This window comes from Cervus elaphus, chromosome 8, assembly GCF_910594005.1.
Source record: "Cervus elaphus chromosome 8, mCerEla1.1, whole genome shotgun sequence".
Taxonomy (NCBI): Eukaryota; Metazoa; Chordata; class Mammalia; order Artiodactyla; family Cervidae; genus Cervus; species Cervus elaphus.
Genome location: NC_057822.1, coordinates 7,510,295 through 7,529,022, shown reverse-complemented (window position 1 = coordinate 7,529,022; position 18,728 = coordinate 7,510,295). Strand labels below are relative to the sequence as shown.

Below are 18,728 nucleotides of genomic sequence, written 5' to 3'. Positions count from 1 at the left end.
GGTACTATTTTTTTTTTTAAATGGTACTATTTTTATCTCATTTTCTAATTGCTTGCTGCTGGTATCAAAATAAAATAAATTTATTTATTTTTTGTATACTGACCTTACCAAATTCAGTTATTATGTTTATTTTTTTCGGTTATTATGTTTAATACATTACCTACAGATTCTTTTGAAATTTCTCCATATACAGTCTTATCATCTATGAACAAAGGCAGCTTTATTTCCTTCTTTTCTCATCTTATGTATTTTTATTTGTTCTTCTCAACCTCTGCACTGGTTAGAGTCCTTCAGGAAAATGTTGAACAGAAGCAGTCAGCCTGGTTTCATGCTCTATCTCAAGAGAAATCTTTCAGAATCATGTTTGCTATAGGCTTTTGTCATCAATACACTTTATCAGATTAAGGAAATGTGCTTCTTTTCCTAGTCTGCTAGGGTTTTCTTTTAATCATAGAACACTGAGTTTTATAAAACGCTTTCTCTATCTACTAAACAGACACTTTCAGTTCAGTTCAGTCACTCAGTCGTGTCCGACTCTTTGCGACCCCATGAACCGCAGCATGCCAGGCCTCCCTGTCCACCAACTCCCGGAGTTTACCTAAACTCATGTCCATTGAGTCGGTGATGCCATCCAACCATCTCATCCTCTGTTGTCCCCTTCTCCTCCTGCCCTCAATCTTTCCCAGCATCAGGGTCTTTTCAACAGTTAGCTCTTCGCATCAGGTGGCCAAAGTATTGGAGCAAATGCAAATTAAGGCCACAATAAAATTACACACCTAATAGAATGGCTGAAATTTGAAAGACTGCCCATTGTCACTGAGGATATGAAGTAAAAGTAATTCTTATACACTAATAGTGGAGATGTACAAAAGTGCAACAAATTTAGAAAAGATTTGGCAGTTTCTTAAAAAGTTAAAGTTATGAAAGTGTGTTGGTTGCTCAGTTGTGCCCGACTCTTTGCGACCCCCAACTGTAGCCCAGCAGGCTTCTCTGTCCATGGGATTCCCCAGGCAAGAATACTGGAATGGGTTGCCATTCCCTTCTCCAGGGGATCTTCCCGACTCAGGGATCAAACCAGGGTCTCCTTCATTACAGGCGGACTCTTTACCGTCTGAGCCACAAGGAAGCCCCTGCCCCCCAAAAAAGGATAATCATCCAGACCAAAAAAAGGTACATATTATATGATTCCGTTCTGCATCTGTGGAGATGATCATATAGTTTTTCTTTTCTAGTTTGTCTATATGGTGAATTACATTGATTTTCAAATCTTAATCTATCAAATGAGGGATGAACCTCATTTGATCATGGCATATCATCTTTCTTGTACACTGTTGAGTTTAACTTGCTAACATTTTTATAAGAATTTCTGCATGTATATTTATGAGAGTTAATGATCTATAATGATTCCCCCTCACTTCTTGTAATGACTCTGTCTGGTTTTGGTATCGGGGTAATAAGTGGCCTCATAGAATGATTTGGGAAAGATTTTTTTCTATTCAGTTTTCTAGAATAGATTGTATAGAATTGATAGGTGAAGAATTCTATGAATGTCAGTTAGGTCAAGTTAGGTAATAGTATTGTCAAGTCTCGTATATCTTTATTGATCGTCTATCTACTTGTTTAAATTATTGAGGGAGGGATTTTGAAATCTCTGACAAGTATTGTGGATTTTCTATTTCTTCATGCAGTTCTATCATTTTTTATTTCCTGTATTTTGAATGTCTTGTTATTGAGTATATCAGAGTTTAGAATTGTTATATTCTTTTTCGGAATTGAATGCTTTATCATTATGAAATTACTACACCCTCTTTATTGCAGGTAGTATTTTTTGCTCTGAAATCTGCTTTGTCTGACATTAATATCTAGTTTTGTTTTGATAGGATAGTGTACCGTTTCCTCATACTTTTACTTTTAACCTAATCCTGGGTTTATATCAATATTTAGTCTGTTTCTTGCAGGCACCGTGTAGTTGGGTCTTTCTTTTTTATCCGTCTCAACCATCTCTGCCTGTTAACTGGGATGTTTAGACTTTAAATTTAATGTGATTATTGGTGTGTGAGCTTAATCCCACCATCTATTAGCTTTCTATTTGTCTCATCTGCTCTTTTTTATAATTTTTTTAAAAAGATTTTGGTTGCGCTGGGTCTTTGTTGTGGCATGCGGGCTTTCTCTGGTTGTCATGAGGGGCTTCTCTAGCTTCAGAATACAGGCTCTAGAGCACTCAGGCTCAGAATTCGGAGTAGACAGGCTTAGTTGCCCCAGAGCATGTGGGAATCTTAGTTCCCCAACCAGCCATCCCCATATCTCCTGCACTGGAAGGCTGATTCTTAACCACTGGACCACCAGGGAAATCTCAGTCCCATCTGTTCTTTATTTACATTTTCTGGATGTTTTTGTATTGAATATTTGTCTGGTTGTTTGTTTCTATTTCCTTCCTTTGTTGGCGTTTTAGGAATAACTCGGCAGTGTTTTCATAGTGTTGCTTTGGAGCAAGGATTGCAAACCTTGGCCACTTGGGCCTAATCGGACACGCTGCCTGTTTCTATAAGTAAAATTTTATTGGAACATAGTTATGCCTATTTGTTTATGTGCTGTCTGGGACTCTTTCAGTCTATAATGGCAGAGTTGAATGGCTGCAACAGAGACTATACAGCCTTAAATATTTACTATCTGGCCCTTATAGAAAACGTTTGCTGATTTGTACTACAGAGTTTATAATATACATCTTCAGTTTTATCAGATTCTACCATCAAGTGATATCATTACACTTCATGTACAGTAAAGAAACTTACAACAGTAAATTTTTATATTTTCCTTCCTTGCCTTTGAACTGTTGTTGTCAAATTTCTACATACATTATAAATGCCACATTAGTGCTGTTATTTTTGCTTTAAATAGGCAATTAGTTTAGAAATGATTCAAATGTTATATTTACATCTAAATGTATCCATTTATACTCAAAATTCTACATTTTACATTTACCCACATATTTACTATTTCCAGCACTCTTCATTTTTTTATGAAGTTCCAGATTTCTGGTTGGTATCATTTTTCTTTTGTCTGAAGGATTCCTTTCATTTCTTATAGTTCCAGTTTGCTGGTGATTAATTCTTTCAGTTTTTGTGTGTCTTCAAAAATCTTTATTTTGCATTCATCTTTAAGACATATTTTTACTGGGTACAGGATTCTAGAGTGACAGTTTTTCCCTTCTGATATTTTACAAAAGTTGTTTCTGACAGTAAATATATTTGTTCCTTTGTGTATAATGTGTCTTTTTTTTCTTCTGCCTGATTTTAAGATTTTCTATTTCTTTTAAAAAGCAATTTGATTATTATTTGCCTTGGTATAGTTTAATTCTTATTTAATGTGCTTGAGGTTCACTGACTTTCTTGGGTCTGTGGGTTTATTTATATCAAATTTGGAAAATTTCAGCCACTTTTTTCTTGAAATATTTTTTTCTAGTTCCTCTCTCCCACCTTGCTTCTTTGGAGAGCCCAGGTACATGTAGATTAGTTCCTTGACATTTCCACATAGCTCATTGATACTCTTTATTTATTTATTTTTTTGGTCCTTTTTCTCTCTGTGTTTTGTTTTGGATAGTTTCTATTTCAACATCTTCAAGTTCACTCATCTTTTTTTCTGCAGTATCTAGTCTACTGTTAATCTTATCTTGTGGTGGTGGTTTAGTTGCTAAGTCATGTGCAACTCTTTTGACTCCATGGATTGTAGCCCACCAGGGTCCTCTGTCCATGGGATTTCCCAGGCAAGAGTACTGGAGTGGGTTGCCATTTCCTTCTCCAGGGGATCTTCCCAACCCAGGGATCAAACCCAGGTCTCTTGCATTGGCAGGTGGATTCTTTACTGACTGAACCACCAGGGAAGCCCCTTTTCTAGTGTATTTTTAACCTCAGACTTTTCAGTTTTCACACTCAGGAGTTTGATTTGGATCTTCTTTATATCTTCCATGTACCTTCTCAATGTGTTCAATCTTTTTTCTAGCTTCTTGAACATATAGAATATAATTATTATTGTAATAATGTTTTATTGATAATGTAATAATGTTCTTGTATTCTATAATCTATATCATTTCTGAGTTAGATTTGATCACTTGTTTATTTTTTCCTCATTGTGAATTGTATTTTTTTCCTTTGCATGCCCATCAATTTTTTTCAGTCAAACGCCAGATAGTTTTACCTGTTGAGTACTGTATGTTTTAGTAGTCCTATAAATTGTTATGCTTTGTTCTGGAATGCAGTTAAATTACTTGGAAACAGTTTGACCTTTTCAAGTCTTGCTTTTCAAGTTTTGTTAGCTGGAACCAGAGCAACACTTAGTCTAAAGATAATTTTGCCCTGGGTTTCCTAGCTGGTACAGTGGTAAAGAATCCATCTGCCAATGCAGGAGAAACACAAGAGACATGGGTTTGATCCCTGGGTCAGGAAGATTCCCCTGGAGAAAGAAATGGCAACCCACTCCAGTATTCTTGCCTGGAAAATTCCATGAACGGAGGAGCCTGGCGGGCTACAGTCCATGGGGTCGTAAAGAGTCTGACGTGACTGAGCACACAGCACACGACTTTGCCCTCTCCCTGAGGCAAAACCCTTCTGCATCTTTTCTTTCTGCTGCAGGAATGATGGCATTTTCCACTCTGGCTCGTGGGGACGGGAATGGCTGCTGTTCCCAGTGTTCGGGCGTCACCGTCCCACCCTGAGGTTTTCAGCTGAGTCTTTTCCAGTCTTGCGGAGCTTTCTCACGTGCCTGTGCTGATCGACACTGGTCTCCAGAACTCTTTCTCTGCGTAGCTGTCTCTTCTCTGCACCACTTGTGGGGAGTGGGAGGGAGAAAAAGGGGGTGTTTATGTGTCATCGATACCTCACAATCCAGACAGATAAAAACTTAACTTGTTTTCTATAAACGGTCCTCTTCTGCTCTTTCACCCCAAGTCTGTTCAAAGCAGAAACCTAAACTTGTATTTGTCTTGCATTGTGTCCTGGAGAGGGACCGGGAGCCCCATTCTGAGACTTACCGGCCTCTCTGTATCTTTATGGTGCATTGGTCACCTGTGACCTTGGGCTGAGGAAGGATGAAGACTCTCTGTTCCCCTGCCTGGCTTCTCTTCAAGGCTGCCCCAGACGGTTTTGTGTCCCCTTCCTCCTTGGCAAGAATGCCTTTCCTGTCAGATCCTTCCTCTTCTCTGTGACAAAATGCTTCAGCTGCGTGACCAAGTCTCACTAGTTTAAGAGCTGGGGGGTGAGGAGGTGGAGGGGACACCAAAAAATTACCAAGAGGGTCTTTAAAAAAATCCAGTTTCACGTTTATCTCTTGTCCAAAGGCAAGCTTCTCTTTTATTCCACTTAAAATGTTAACATATAGCTCTGTGTTTTGTGCATGTGTCAGTCATTGTTCTGAGCTCATTTTTATTCTGTTTTTATTGTTTAGGTTTTACTGCTGCATATCCAACACAATCCTCCATTCCTTATAAATATCAGCCTTTCGTAATTCCAGAATCAGAAAAAAAGGGATTTAATAGCCAAGCCAAGAGATTTTACCACAAACAGGTAACGAATGGCCTTGTCTTACTTTGAGTCTGGATTTTAGCGTGCCTGCTTGTGCGTCTGTCCGTGTGACCAGTAGAGGACAGTCACCCAAGGAGCGGCAGCGCCCTTTACGCCCATGTGCTCCGACCAGATTGTAACAATGAGCTGACACGATATGAAGTCCAGTGGGAAACAGCATGATTTTACTTCGTATACCAGAGATTTTTGTATTTTTCATTTTCATAATAATTAAAAAAATACATTTCTTCTTAAATTTTTTTTGGTTTCTTACCAGAGATTTTTGCATTTTTCATTTTCATAATAATTTCAAAAATACATTTCTCCTTAAAATTTTTTTTGTTTCTTGGGCCATACTGAAACCAAAAAAAATTTAACAAGAAATGTATTTTTCTAATTATTATGAAAATGAAAAATACGAAAATCTCTGGTATATGAAGTAAAAGGTAAAAAATCCTCTCCTCCCTCTCTCCCCAGCCTTATTCAAAACTTGACAGGAACTCACAAGACTTTCTTCAAATAATAAACGAGCTGTGTAGCTCAGATGGCAAAGAATCTGCCTGCAATACAGGAATCCCGGGTTCGATCCCAGGGCCAGGAAGATCCCCTGGAGGAGGGAATAACTACCCACTCCAGTATTCTTGCCTAAAGAATCCCATGGACAGACCACGGGGTCCCAAAGAGTTGGACATGACTCAGCAACTAACACACACACACAATAAACGTACAATTACCTTTGTGGTGATACATCCCCTCTTTTCCTTAAGCTTCAGCAGTGTGTTATATAATGTTTCTGCATTTCCTCCAGTCTCACCTTCTTCCCCAAATATCTGTGTCTCTTTTCCTCTCTTATCTGGAAGATTCTGCTTGGCTTCTGGGGGAGGTGGTCCTCTGGTAACTTGAAATTTCACCAGCTGAAAGCCCAGGCCTGACGTTCTCTCCTCTAACCAGCAGGGGGCGGAAGCAGCTCACAGACGCCAGAGTCTTTTAAAAAATCATTTTTTTATTCTCCTAACTAGGACCTTCAGAATAGCATTCTTTTGGAGGAGTCGTCGTGTCAGTTACCTTTCGCTGCATTCTAAAAATGTTTTTCATCCTACCCCTGCGGCCACGGTGGCGAGAAGGACCGGGGAGGTCTGGGTCCTGAACTCGGATGAGTCCTTTGCAAGCCATGTGCCCTTTGGCCTGTTTCCTCCCTCTTAAGCAAGAGGGCTCAGCTGGAGAATGTTTAAGTTCCTTCCACTTCTGCTATTTTAGGATTCCAAGAGAGCAAATAATTAATATAGTGTATGTACATACATACATACACACACACACACACACATATTTTTAATTACTTGTAGGTTTTCTCCAAAGGTGATAAATAAGCTATTTATTTACCCATGAGTTTTCTCCCTTCTCTCTTATGTCTTAACTGGCCCTTTGTCTCTCCTTTTTGGTCTGGTTTTCCATTTGTCCATTTACCAAGAATATACTGTCCATCTCTCCAATATCTGCAGCCCGACCTCCAAGAGGGAGGGGACACAGGTATACCCATGGCTGATTCATGTTGACCTTTGGCAGAAAATGACACGATTCTGTAAAGCAATCATCCTTCAATTTAAAAAATGAATACATTTTAAATTTAAAAAAAAATAGTAGCCACCATTTACTGATCTCTCCTCTGTGTAAAATCAGTTTTAGACCATGTTTCTAATCCTGAGAACAATGCTAAAAGGAAGGGTTTATACTTTTAACAGAAGAGAAAACTGGGGCTTAGGGAAGTTAAATGACCCACCCGAGGTCTCACAATGCAGGATTTGGCACATAAGAGCCCTCGCATGAATATTTGCTGAATCAATGTTGAAAGAATTAGACCTCAAACCCAGGCTCAACTCATTCCCAAACCTCACGCTCTGTCTACACATGCCACCACACCTCTCTCTGTGGCCTGCAAAGTCATCAAGTCCATCTATGACAGTCAGCCAGCACGTTTCTGAAAAGGCCTCCCCTGGACAGACCAAGCTCAAAACAGGGGAAGGTGTCACGTGTAGGCCCCATTCCACATGATCATGGTCTGAAGACTCAAATCCAGAAACGTGAATGGTCTGGTTTTTAAAGTCTGCATTTTCAACTACTATTGAGAAAGTAGAAATGTCTACTTTCTACTTTGTAGAAAATGTTCTCCTGAAGGAATCAAGGTGTCAGCCAGCCAAAGCTATAGGCAGCATCTGATACAGAGAGAAATAGCTCAGAAATTTGATTCATACTTTTTAAACATGGTCGTGTTGTTTCGACAACGTGAAAACATTCATCTAAGCATTTGAAAGCATTTTGTAAATAAGTATGGAACTTTATGAAAAGGGCATGGGATCCATAAACTAGGTCCCCAGAATTCTATTATTAAGTGCATGGCTTTAGGCTACTCCCTTGACTTTTTGTAGGCTTCAGTTTCCTCATCTGAAATATACAATTCAGGTTATTATAATTTTTTAGGTTCTTTAAGCTGTAAAAACAGGAAAAAAAATACCTTAATCCACACTCACAGTTCTCATTCTTCCTGAAGAAACGAGCATTGAGAAGCTAAGAATCCTGTTTAACATCGCCCAATAATTTAGTGAGGCAATACAAATTAAAAGCAGATTTTAAAACTCCAGTGTCTCACCACCCTTCTTATAACAGTAATTGTACACACCCTGGGCCTGATCTCATAACTTGGTTGTGTCCTCACATCAGTCCTGTGACCCATTTAGCACAACTTTAACGCAGAGAATGAGTACCCTCTGAAACGTGCACTTACCTTAATCAGACTTCTGCAGAGAAACCTCAGGGCGCCCCAGCCCAGCTCGCATTCCCCGTAAGAATCTGACTGCTGGGTACAAGGAATCCTTCCTGGGCTCGGTGTGTGGACTGGCAATTTCAGCTGCTAGGAGTGAAGTCTGCTTCCCCGAACATTTTACAATTATTTACAGACTCTGCATGCGTGAAGAGACATGCCTAATCTAGGACCGAGCCTAGCCCAGCAACCCAAAGGACACTTTCCTCCCCTGTCTCCCCAATTCTGTCCCCCTGTCACCGTGGACTGTAGTCACTATTTCCCAAGCTGGCTAACACTAAGGACACCCACTTAAAGTCTTTGCATCTCCATTTCCTCATCTCAAAAATAAGGATGTTATATTAATCATAGGCAGGCCCTTGCCAGGGATTCCTATTCCATAATCCTAAACTTGATTGATCCCTTCCAGGCCCAGATGAATGGGTACTGGTAGGGAGTATACAGACACTCCTCTTCAGATAGGGTGTGTGTGTCCTACCAGTCGCCATGATTTTAAAATATATGTTGATTTCAGACAGAGCCTGACAGCAAATCCATGCTCCCTGTGGTAAGCAGAACAGTGTTTAATTTGTGATGAAATTATAAAAAGTTAGCACTGTTCACTTATTACCTTGATAAGGCACCAGACTCGGGGTATTTCACATGTCAGAGATTTTTCATTGAAAGGAGGTTCAGTTTGCAGAGACCACCATGTTCAGGGGGATAAGCCCCCTACACGTGCCCTTCGTTGCGTGCTTAAAGCTTCAGTGGGCTGTGCCCGACCTTCCTGCTCTGGAAGCCTGCCCTCCACATCGGTCACCAGCACCCCTTCCTCGGGGGTCTGCAGGACACATGGGTGGGAAGAGCAAACCCTTGGCCGGCACAGACAGCACACCAGGCTCCCCTCGAAGATGTGGCGTTTCTGACCTCATTTAATCTGCGTCATCACCATGAACTAAGTCCTACCATTACCCCCACTTTTCAGATAATGAACCCCGAGACATAAAGACGGTTAAGTAACTTGCATAGCCAGTGTCAGGTGGAGTGAGGACCACCCAGGCGGCAGGTCCTAGCTCCCAGATTGTTTCCCGGCATCTTTGCAGAGGGTGGGGTCGTGGGAGGGGGAGCAGGGGGCATGGAGGACGCACACCTCCCCTGAATGCCCACCACCACCTTCGGCTTGGTGCGGCAGTAATGGACGTGTGCATCTTATCAATGTCCTTTCCAGACTCCAAAGCCCCTCAAAAGTCAGTCGAATGAGTGACCCCACCTCAAGTCCAGGCCCTTCTCATCGAGTCAGGGTAACTCACGCCACCCACCTTACATTGTTTTGCCACGTCTCCTCTGTTCTGATTCTAGAGCATACGTACGGGCTGCCAACCAGTTGTGCCTGTATCCTGGCTCCTTAGCCCAGCCCTGGTCCTCAGCAGGCTTGAGTGTGTGCTTGCTGAATTGAGTTTTTGCCCCCATTCCACTCGGGATTTCCAGGGACTGCTAATGAGCTGACAGCAGATTTAACAAGGAGGCATGCATGCTGTTTCTCAGTCGTGTCCGACCCTTGGCCACCCCACGAACTGTAGCCCATCAGGCCCCTCTATCCATGGGACTCTCCAGGCAAGAATGCTGATTTGGGTTGCCATTTCCTTTTCCAAGGGATCTTCCTGACCCAGGGATCGAAACTGTGTCTCTTGTGTCTCCTGCATTGGCAGGCAGGCTCTTTTACCACTGCGCCACCTGGGAAGCCCTAACAAAGAGGAGGGCTCTGCAAAAGAGGGGTTAGGCCCATGTAATCTGATGCTTTGAAAATGCAGGTTTGGCTTCTCTTGTCCATGTCTCCAACCCAGCCAGGCCAGCGATGGGCTAAGAACTTTGATGGCAGACATTAGTGTATGGAGTTGGGAGGTGGTGGGAAGGAGGGGGAAGAAAGCAGAAAAGAAGAAGGGTGTCTTACAAGGGGCGCATCTCAGAATTGTAGACAATTTGAACCAGAAGGGCTTCAGTGACCCCTGAAGGGGCACAGCAGAGGGGCCCCTTCTGTGACAGTATCCTATGCTGATGCCCTTGGGTGGAGCAGGTAAAAAGGAATTGCTGCTGCTTTTTTAAATGATTTTTTTACATGAATTTTTGTTGGGGTCTAGTTGCTTTACAGCATTGTGTTTCTGCTGCTCAGCAGAGTGAATCAGCTGTATGTGTACACACATCCCCCTTTTTTGGATTTCCTCCCCATTTAGGTCACCACAGAGCCCTGGGCAGAGTTCCCCATGCTGGGCAGTAGGTTCTCACTAGTTATTCTGTACGTGGTATCGTAGTGTATATACATCAATCCCAGTCTCCCAGTTCATCCATCCCCTCCGCTTTCCCCCTTGGAATCCATGCTTTTGTTCTCTGGGTCTGTGTCTCTATTTCTGCTTTGTAAATAAGATACTCCATACCAGTTTTTTCAGATTCCACATATATGTGTTAATCCGTAATACTTGTGTTTCTGTTGCTGCCTTACTTCAGTTTGTATGACAGTGTCTAGGTCCCCGCATGTCTCTGCAAATGACCCAGTGTGTTCCTTTTTATGACTGAGTGATATTCCATTATACGTAGGTACCACACACCTTCTTTGCCCGTTCCTCTGTCAGTGGACACTTAGGTGGCCCCCGTGTCCTGGCTATTGTAAGGAGTGCTGCAGTGAACAGGGGGGTGCACATACCTTCTCAAATCCTGGCTTTCTCTGGGTGGGGAATTGCTGCTTGAAGCTGCTGCCGAATCAGTCCTCCTTTCCCTGGACTCCTGGTGGAGGCCCAGGGTGCAAACCATTGATCTTGACACCTGCACTTGCCCCTTCGCAGGTTCACTGATGAGGGGACTGAGGCCCAGCGAGGGGCCGTGCCCTGCGGGCAGACACTGGCTCCCGTCTGCTGGCCCGTGCTCGCCTTGCCGGTGTGGCCACATGAGCCTGTAAAAAGGCTTTCTAGCCGTCAATGAAGTCAGTAAGTAGGCTGCATTGTTCCAAGACCCTGAGACTAGAGGCATTTGTAAAAGGAGGTTGTTCCCTCAGGAACCTCACATTTTTGTGCAGCTTTGCCAGTGGGTTAACCACAGGCTAGGGCTCTGTTTCCACCTCCAGTGTACCCTCCTGTTGTATACTTCCAGCCTTCAGCAGAAGTCTAGTTTCTGCTCATCTAGTGCACTCCCGAGAAGACGAGCTAGCCACCCCTAAGCTGACCAAAACAGGGTAGACATCCCTGAAGGGTCAAAAGGCAGCTCTAGTGGGAGCTTCGGCCAATGATCCAGCGGAGACCACATTTTCCAACCTGGAAATGGGTTGGCAAACCTGAAAGTCTTGGTTGGACAGTCTATGAAATCAAGACTGAAGAGCCCAGGCTGTGTGCAAATGTAACTGGCTCCAAGCTGCGGGTCACTAGCCTCTCCCATACCCAGCCCCCATACCCTCTAGGGTGAGGAGGTCAATGCCCAGCTCCCTCTCTTCCCCTCCTCCTCACCACCTCTTTAAATCTATCCCAAGGTCCAACGAACGTTGATCTGTGTCCTGCCCTTGGCGAGTGCAAAGGCTGCCCATGGGGCTTTGTGTGTGGTGTGTGCACGCTCAGTCCCTCAGTCGTGTCTGACTCTTTGCAACCCCACAGACTGTAGACCTCCAGGCTCCTCTGTCCATGAAATTTTCCAGGCAAGAATATTGGAGTGCTTTGCCATTTCCTGCTCCAGGGGATCTTCCCAATCCAGGGATCAAACCCTCTTCTGTCTCCTGCATTGGCAGGCAGATTCTTTACCACTTTGACACCTGGGAAGCCCCCACTTCAAAAGAGTGCTTCAAGTGCATTTCCATCCAATGTTGCCCGTGTGTCTTGGGTGGGGGATGGGAGAACATTGGCCAGCCATCTCTTACTCCATCCTTACTCTGAAGGTCTTTTAACCCCAGAGGGAAGGTCCTAGTTTCACTGAGGCTGTTGTGGACTAGTAATGATGAAGCTGATGGGATGTCCATCGACTCATTCAATCCTCACGCTGTGATGCAGACCCAGGGGGCAACAAGTGTAGCCCTTGCGCAGATCTTCCCTTGGAACAAATACTCAAAAAAGCAGTCAGTAGAGCTCAGATGAATAGTTCTCTTCCCTTCTCCCTCTGTTTACCCATTTTATTGGATTGGTTTATTGGATTTTCACTTTCTTGGTTTTTATCTTGGCCAAGAAGCCAAAGGCTGGCTGAGTTTACACCAGCTTTGAATTGGGTTCTTGCTCTTTGGGAGATGCTGAGAGGTCAGAACTCATCCACACCCTGTAATGTTAGTCACATGGACTATTGACCCAGAGGTGAAAGGTTGGACTTGTATTGCCCTCCCGGGGAGCTGTCTGCCACCTCTCACCTTTGGAGGAGAACACTTGAATTCTCTGCAACTGGACCTTTTCCTCCGGGCAGCTTGGAAACCTACTCGGTATAGAGTGCAGGTGGTGGTGGTGTGCTGGTAAACCGCCTCTCCCTTCTGCAAAGAAAATTCCTGATGTATAGCATTTGCCAATGTTTGTGGTGTAAACACCCTCACCCTGGTCAGTTTCAAGCTACTGCTAGCAACGTTTCTGAATATTTAACAGTCACCTTTGTGAGCCGCCACCAGTCAGCCTCCTGCCTGGAGAACCCTTCTAGGATATTCACTAAGTGCAGATAGACAGCACGCTCTCCCTCCAGGGTAAGAGATGACAGTTCTCTTCCCATGTGTCCTAGATGCAAGCCAGTTTGCAATGGGGTGCAATTAAAACTTGATTAAGGTCCAGTAGGGTTGCCAGACTTAGCAAGTAAAAATACAGGATTCCTAACTAATTTAGAATTTCAGATAAATAACTGTTTTGTATAAGTGTATCCCAAATATTGGAGAAGGCAATGGCAACCCACTCCAGTACTCTTGCCTGGAAAATCCCATGGACGGAGGTGCCTGGTAGGCTGCGGTCCATGGGATTGCTAGGAGTTGGACATGACTGAGCGACTTCACTTTCCCTTTTCACTTCCATGCATTGGAGAAGGAAATGGCAACCCACTCCAGTGTTCTTGTCTGGAGAATCCCTGGGACGGAGGAGCCTGGCGGGCTGCCGTCTATGGGGTCACACAGAGTCGGACACGACTGGAGCGACTTAGCAGCAGCAGCAGCAGCATCCTGAATGTTGATTGGGCCCTAGTTATACTAAAATGGTGTTTTGCCGTTTATCTGAAATTCAGGTTTGACCGGGCAGGGTGGGATGGAGCAGCCTTGCAGGCTTGTGCTTTCGCGGCCAACCCTAGCTCCTCAGACACACAGAGGTGGGCAGAAAATTCTCGTGGGCTGATGCTGGTATCTGGAGTGTGGGCGGGAGACTGGGGGCTGGAGGTGTACAAGACTCTTTCTTCTTTAAACCTAGAAAAGTCACAGTTACATATCCTGCTGCAGCTTTCCCTCCCTGGAGGGACTCCGGAAGCTACAAGGTACCCAAAGGCATTTAGTGCGGCATCTTCAGTTTGCATGTGAGGAAACTGAGGTCTAGAGAGTTCAAGATCACTCAGCTAGTAGCAGCACCGAGGCTAGAATTCCTGATTCCAAACTCAGTGGGAGTGTTTTTCCTTCTATCCTGCACATTTTATCCTACACTCATCTGAGAGTTAGTTTGTCTTAATGGTCAAGAGCATACTCTCCTGGATTCAGATTTGGGCTCTGACTATTACTAGTTTTGTGACCTTGGACCTCATCCCTTTGGGTTCTGTCTTCTCATCTTTAACGTGGGGATTAAATGTGTGAGTGAGTCTAGAACAGTGCCCCGCATGCAGTGACCATCAGTAAACATGTCCGTCCTGCAAACAGCCCCCTAGAAAAAGCCTCTCGTTCCTCTTCCTGTAGCCCCTCATATCGCACCCACAGGCCAGGGTTCTGGTTGGGCTACATCTCCCCACAGCCTGCCTCACCCCCCACCTGGTAGTCAGCCCGCAGTCTGTCCACTAGGGATCATCATCACCTGCAAGGTAGGAGTCAGCCTCCACGCCCACACCTCGACAGAGCAAGACTCAAAGGCTTCACTGCATTTAAAACTTAGCCCAGGAGAACGTGCTGTGTGTGCGTTGTTTTTGTTTTTTTGCTGTTGTTCTTTTTGACCACTCTGCATCTTTGTTGCAGCGCGGGCTTCTCTCACTGTGGTGTACAGGCTTCTGCAGCGGAGCGCTGGCTCAGTAGTTGTGGTGGGAAGACCTAGTTGCTCCGAGGCACATGGAATCTTAGTTCCCCAACCAGGGATTGAACCCACATCCCCTGCACTGGAATGTGGATTCTTAACCACTGGACCACCAGCGAAGTCCCAGAAGAATTAACAGCCCCAGTGACCACATCCTCATATTAAACCATTACCACACATGGCTGGATCCAGACCGGGGAGCCCAGGGAGGGCCCCCACGGAGCCTTGAGCTCTCTCTCTTTCTACTCTGGAAAAGGTAGTAGGGATGGGCGGGGACAAGAGGAGCCCGGGTGGCAGACCTTGGAAGTAGCGAGGAGAGTCAGACTGCTCAGGTTTAAATTTACGCTTCCCCATCTGTTAGCTGTGGCCCCAATATCTCTGGGCCCCACTTTCGTTACAATGGACCCGATAATATTTCTACTGCAAAAGGCTAGTGTACACCATCACGTAACACTAAATTCAGGTGCTGCCACTGACAGCAGTGGGACCCTGGGGCAAGTTCATCTCCGTGGGCCTCAGCGTCTCCATCTGTCAAATGGGGGCATCCCTGTCTCACTGGAGGATTAAATGGGACACCCTTTGAAAAGATCTTGGCACCAAGGGGGCACCCGGTAAACCCTCGAGACGGAGGAGCACCCTTGTCATTTCATGTCACTTGCTTGGTCAACTTCTGTCAACATTTACTTCCCCCTGGTAACCAGCACAGGAAATAAGATGCAAACCCAATTAACTGCAGCAGCAGAAATGAGCTTAGAAATCAAGCTTCTGTTTGTTTCCGTCTAACACACCCTCATCACTGAGCACTTGAGCCCCACGAGCCCACCTCTTTTTGTCTCAGAGGTAGAGATGGTCTTGTTTGGGATGAAGGTGGTTTTTGTTTCACTTTGCTTTATAAACAGAAACACTCCCTGGTTTCTCCTCTGAAAGGCTGGGAAGGAAGCTGAGTCAGGTGGGGTGTGGTGAACGTGAAATTGGTCACCCTTCCCTCGCCCCGGATTTGGCGGACCCAAGTCAGCCCACGCTGACCCGCACAGCCACCAATGCACACGGGATCCGTTTTTCTTCTCGTGCGTCTATTGGCATGAAGAAACAGCAGCATCCTTCTAGAATGCAGTACAAAATAGTGTAAAGAACAAGGGCTGTGGTGGGGGGGGGGGGGGTGCGGGGCGGGGAGGTGATCCCAGACCTGAGCTAGAATCCCAGCCCCAGCACTTGTGAACTGCGATGGTGACCGGGTAGGTCAGGAATTGGTGGAGCTGGGCTGTTGTTGGGAGGTGGCATCTCTGCCTGTCCCGGAAGATTCCAGTGAAGCTTAGGGTTAATGGATGTAACACTTGCAGAAAAGCACCGTGGAATGGAAAGTCTTGCGATGACACCATGCTCTCTTCCCTTTCAGGATGATATCCCAGGCCCGGGGTTCTACAACGTCATTCACCAGTCCCCTGTGTCCGACAGCGTGTCATTGTCCAAGAAAGGGACATGCACTTTCCCTTCTATGGTGAGAACCCCTTCTCTGAATAAGGGTACTAACCGCTCAGTACTTTGCTTCCTTCATGGCTTAATCACATATTGGACATCCAGGCCCTTCACTCCAAATACCTGTGGCTCTGATTAGGAGAGCAATGGTCTGCCCAGGTTTCATGCAGGTAAACTGGAGCCTAGATCTTTAAGTAATTTTGTCCCCCACTTCTACCCACTCCCAGAGTGGAAAGAGAAGCTAGAAGCATATTCAGAACCTGATCATCCAAAACCAATTTTGTCAGCATAGAATGGACTCCCAAACCAAAACAAAATTCTTATTATACATCTTGCCCCCGTAGGACTCTTTTTACACTTCTTAGTCTAACTGGGTTATTCAAGTTATTGAGAAATCTGATGGGACCGCAAAGAAAGCAGACAGCAGGCAGGGAATTTAGGAATATTCCTCTCCTCTCCATTTCTCTTCTCTGTAAGATGTGGGTCTTTATCTTTGTGGATGACTCCAAACCTCAAGTAGCTAAATGAAGTGCCAGTGTCTCTGACCAGACCTGGGCAAAAATAGTCTTTATTTGAACATCTATCTGTTGACAAGATAAAATAGATACAAGAAGGGGAGTCAAAGTAGAGTAAGACTCGCTGAGGTAGGAGAGTGAAAAAGAAAGCAAATCCAAACTCCAGCATCAATAAGATGCCTACGCCATCCGTCCCTTTAAAAGTTAGAATAATCTCCTGCAAAAATGTATTATGATACCTGACACTGGAATTGATTTAAAACACACACACACATACACAAAGAGACCATTTAAGTCACACTGAATGCAGCCACTCATTGGAATTCGAGCTTGACCGAGCTGAATACTCAAGGAGCAAACCGATTTGGGAGTTAACTCCTCACTGGCTAAGGTGTTTAGGCTGCACAAGCCCCCAGCCAGTTCGCAAAACAGCCACATGTCTACCTCTTTGCCCCCAGCCCTGTGAGTAAAGAGACTACAAAGCAATGGGCCAAAGAAATGCCGTCTCACAGTGGCCTGGCGCTGGAGACAAGACTTAAGACCCGATCCTGACTCAGCTGTGGGCTCAACCTCGATGTGACCTCAAGCACGTCACCCTCTGTGCCCCAGTTGCCTCACAGAGTGAAGACTCCCCAGAGGCCCTGGGCAAATTGACGCTGCAGTGAGTGAAATAGTCTTTGAAACTGCGGAGTCCTATAAACACGTTCAATGTTATGATTGTTGCCATCTGAGTCACAAACAATACTTCCTGCAACACCTAGGTTTTCTCTCTGAGAGTTTTGCCAAATAGTGGCACTGCCCACTCCTCCCTGGTGCCAGAGCAGGTGCTGAATCAGAGCACGCCATCGTTCCCTGCTAGGCTGGACGTGCAGTAACTTTCCAAATGACCAGGCTGGGCCGTCTGGAGGAGAAGGGGCCCAAGGGCAGATCTGTGTGTGACAGGATCTAATCAGGTCTTTACAAAATTCAGACCAAACCCCAAAGAAGACAGACGCTGAGCTGTTCAGGCTTCTTCCTGCTGTGATGGATATAAAGGTTTATATTTATGTTTCTAAACACATGAGTTCGTATATCCTCGGGCGGGGGCCTTAAGTGGAGATCTATCAGGAGCTTCCCACATTTCGCCTAGTTCCTTCCAGAACTGGTCACCAATTTCATTCCTCCACCCCTTCTTTTGCTGCCATTCACGTTTAGCGGCTCTTGTTTCCAGATCCTAGACCCTACAGGGGTTAAAAGTAGTCCCCATCAGAGAGGGCTTCCCTGGTGGCTCAGCAGTAAAGAATCCACCTGCAATGCAAGAGATGCAGGTTTGATCCCTGGATCAGGAAGATCCCCTGAAGGAGGAAATGGCAACCCACTCTAGTATTCTTGCCTGGGAAATCCCATCGACAGAAGAGTCTGGCGGGCTACAGTCCATGCTGTCACAAAAGGGCCGGACACGACTTAGTGACTAAAAACAACAACCCCCACATCAGAGAAAGATCTGCCTTACTGATGCTGGTGTGGCCATCAGAAGCGTGACTCCCAGTGGCGCTGACCAAAAAATGCTATGGGTCAATACATTTTAGAAACTTCCGGATGACTGTTAGAGCAACTGCACCCCGCCTTTTGAGAGGACCTGTCGTCCCTCTAAATTCAAGTCATCTGAAGAGCTTCATGACTATACTCCACAGCTTTGTTCCAGAACTATTCACAGGACTGGGTAGGAAGTCAAATGAGGCAGGTGTGAGTGTCGGAGGGGACAGGGGCGGGTATTTCCATGGCTTTTCTGTACATGTGCGGTGGCTTCAGTGGCTCTGGAAGAGCTGTTATGTGCTGGAGAGAGGTTCATGATTGCCAGCATGTGGCCAGGTTGGAGATCGGAGGCCTGGCAATTAAAAGAAAGCCAAGGCGTAGGCTGATGAGTGAGTGTCATTTCAGCTAGACTCAGGCTAATTCTATTGTGATGATTGATGACACTTTGCCTCGGATGGGAATTTTTTGGAGCAGTTTTTCCTAAAGAGAATGTTAGTAGGTATTCTAAGCCAAGAAGATCCTATGATGAAAGAAGTTTGGGAATGACTGTTTCAAAACAGTTAGATTTCTCTATTGCAGGCCTTCTCAGGGTATGCACTACACCAATGTGTGTTATGAATCTTCAAAATGGTGTGAGGCTTCTCAAGTTTATTTGACCCTGGAACTGTCTCCCTGC

At 45.0% G+C, this 18,728-nt stretch overlaps 1 protein-coding gene across 1 annotated transcript in view; it reads left to right on the top strand.

The window, feature by feature from the left end:
- Positions 1–18,728, top strand: part of STPG1 (sperm tail PG-rich repeat containing 1) — a 63,509-nt gene that overhangs the window by 10,272 nt on the left and 34,509 nt on the right. The window contains exons 5-6 of the mRNA XM_043910583.1: positions 5,440–5,558; positions 15,943–16,044. Of these exons, the coding sequence (XP_043766518.1) occupies positions 5,440–5,558; positions 15,943–16,044 (221 nt within the window). The remainder of the gene's footprint in view (positions 1–5,439; positions 5,559–15,942; positions 16,045–18,728) is intronic.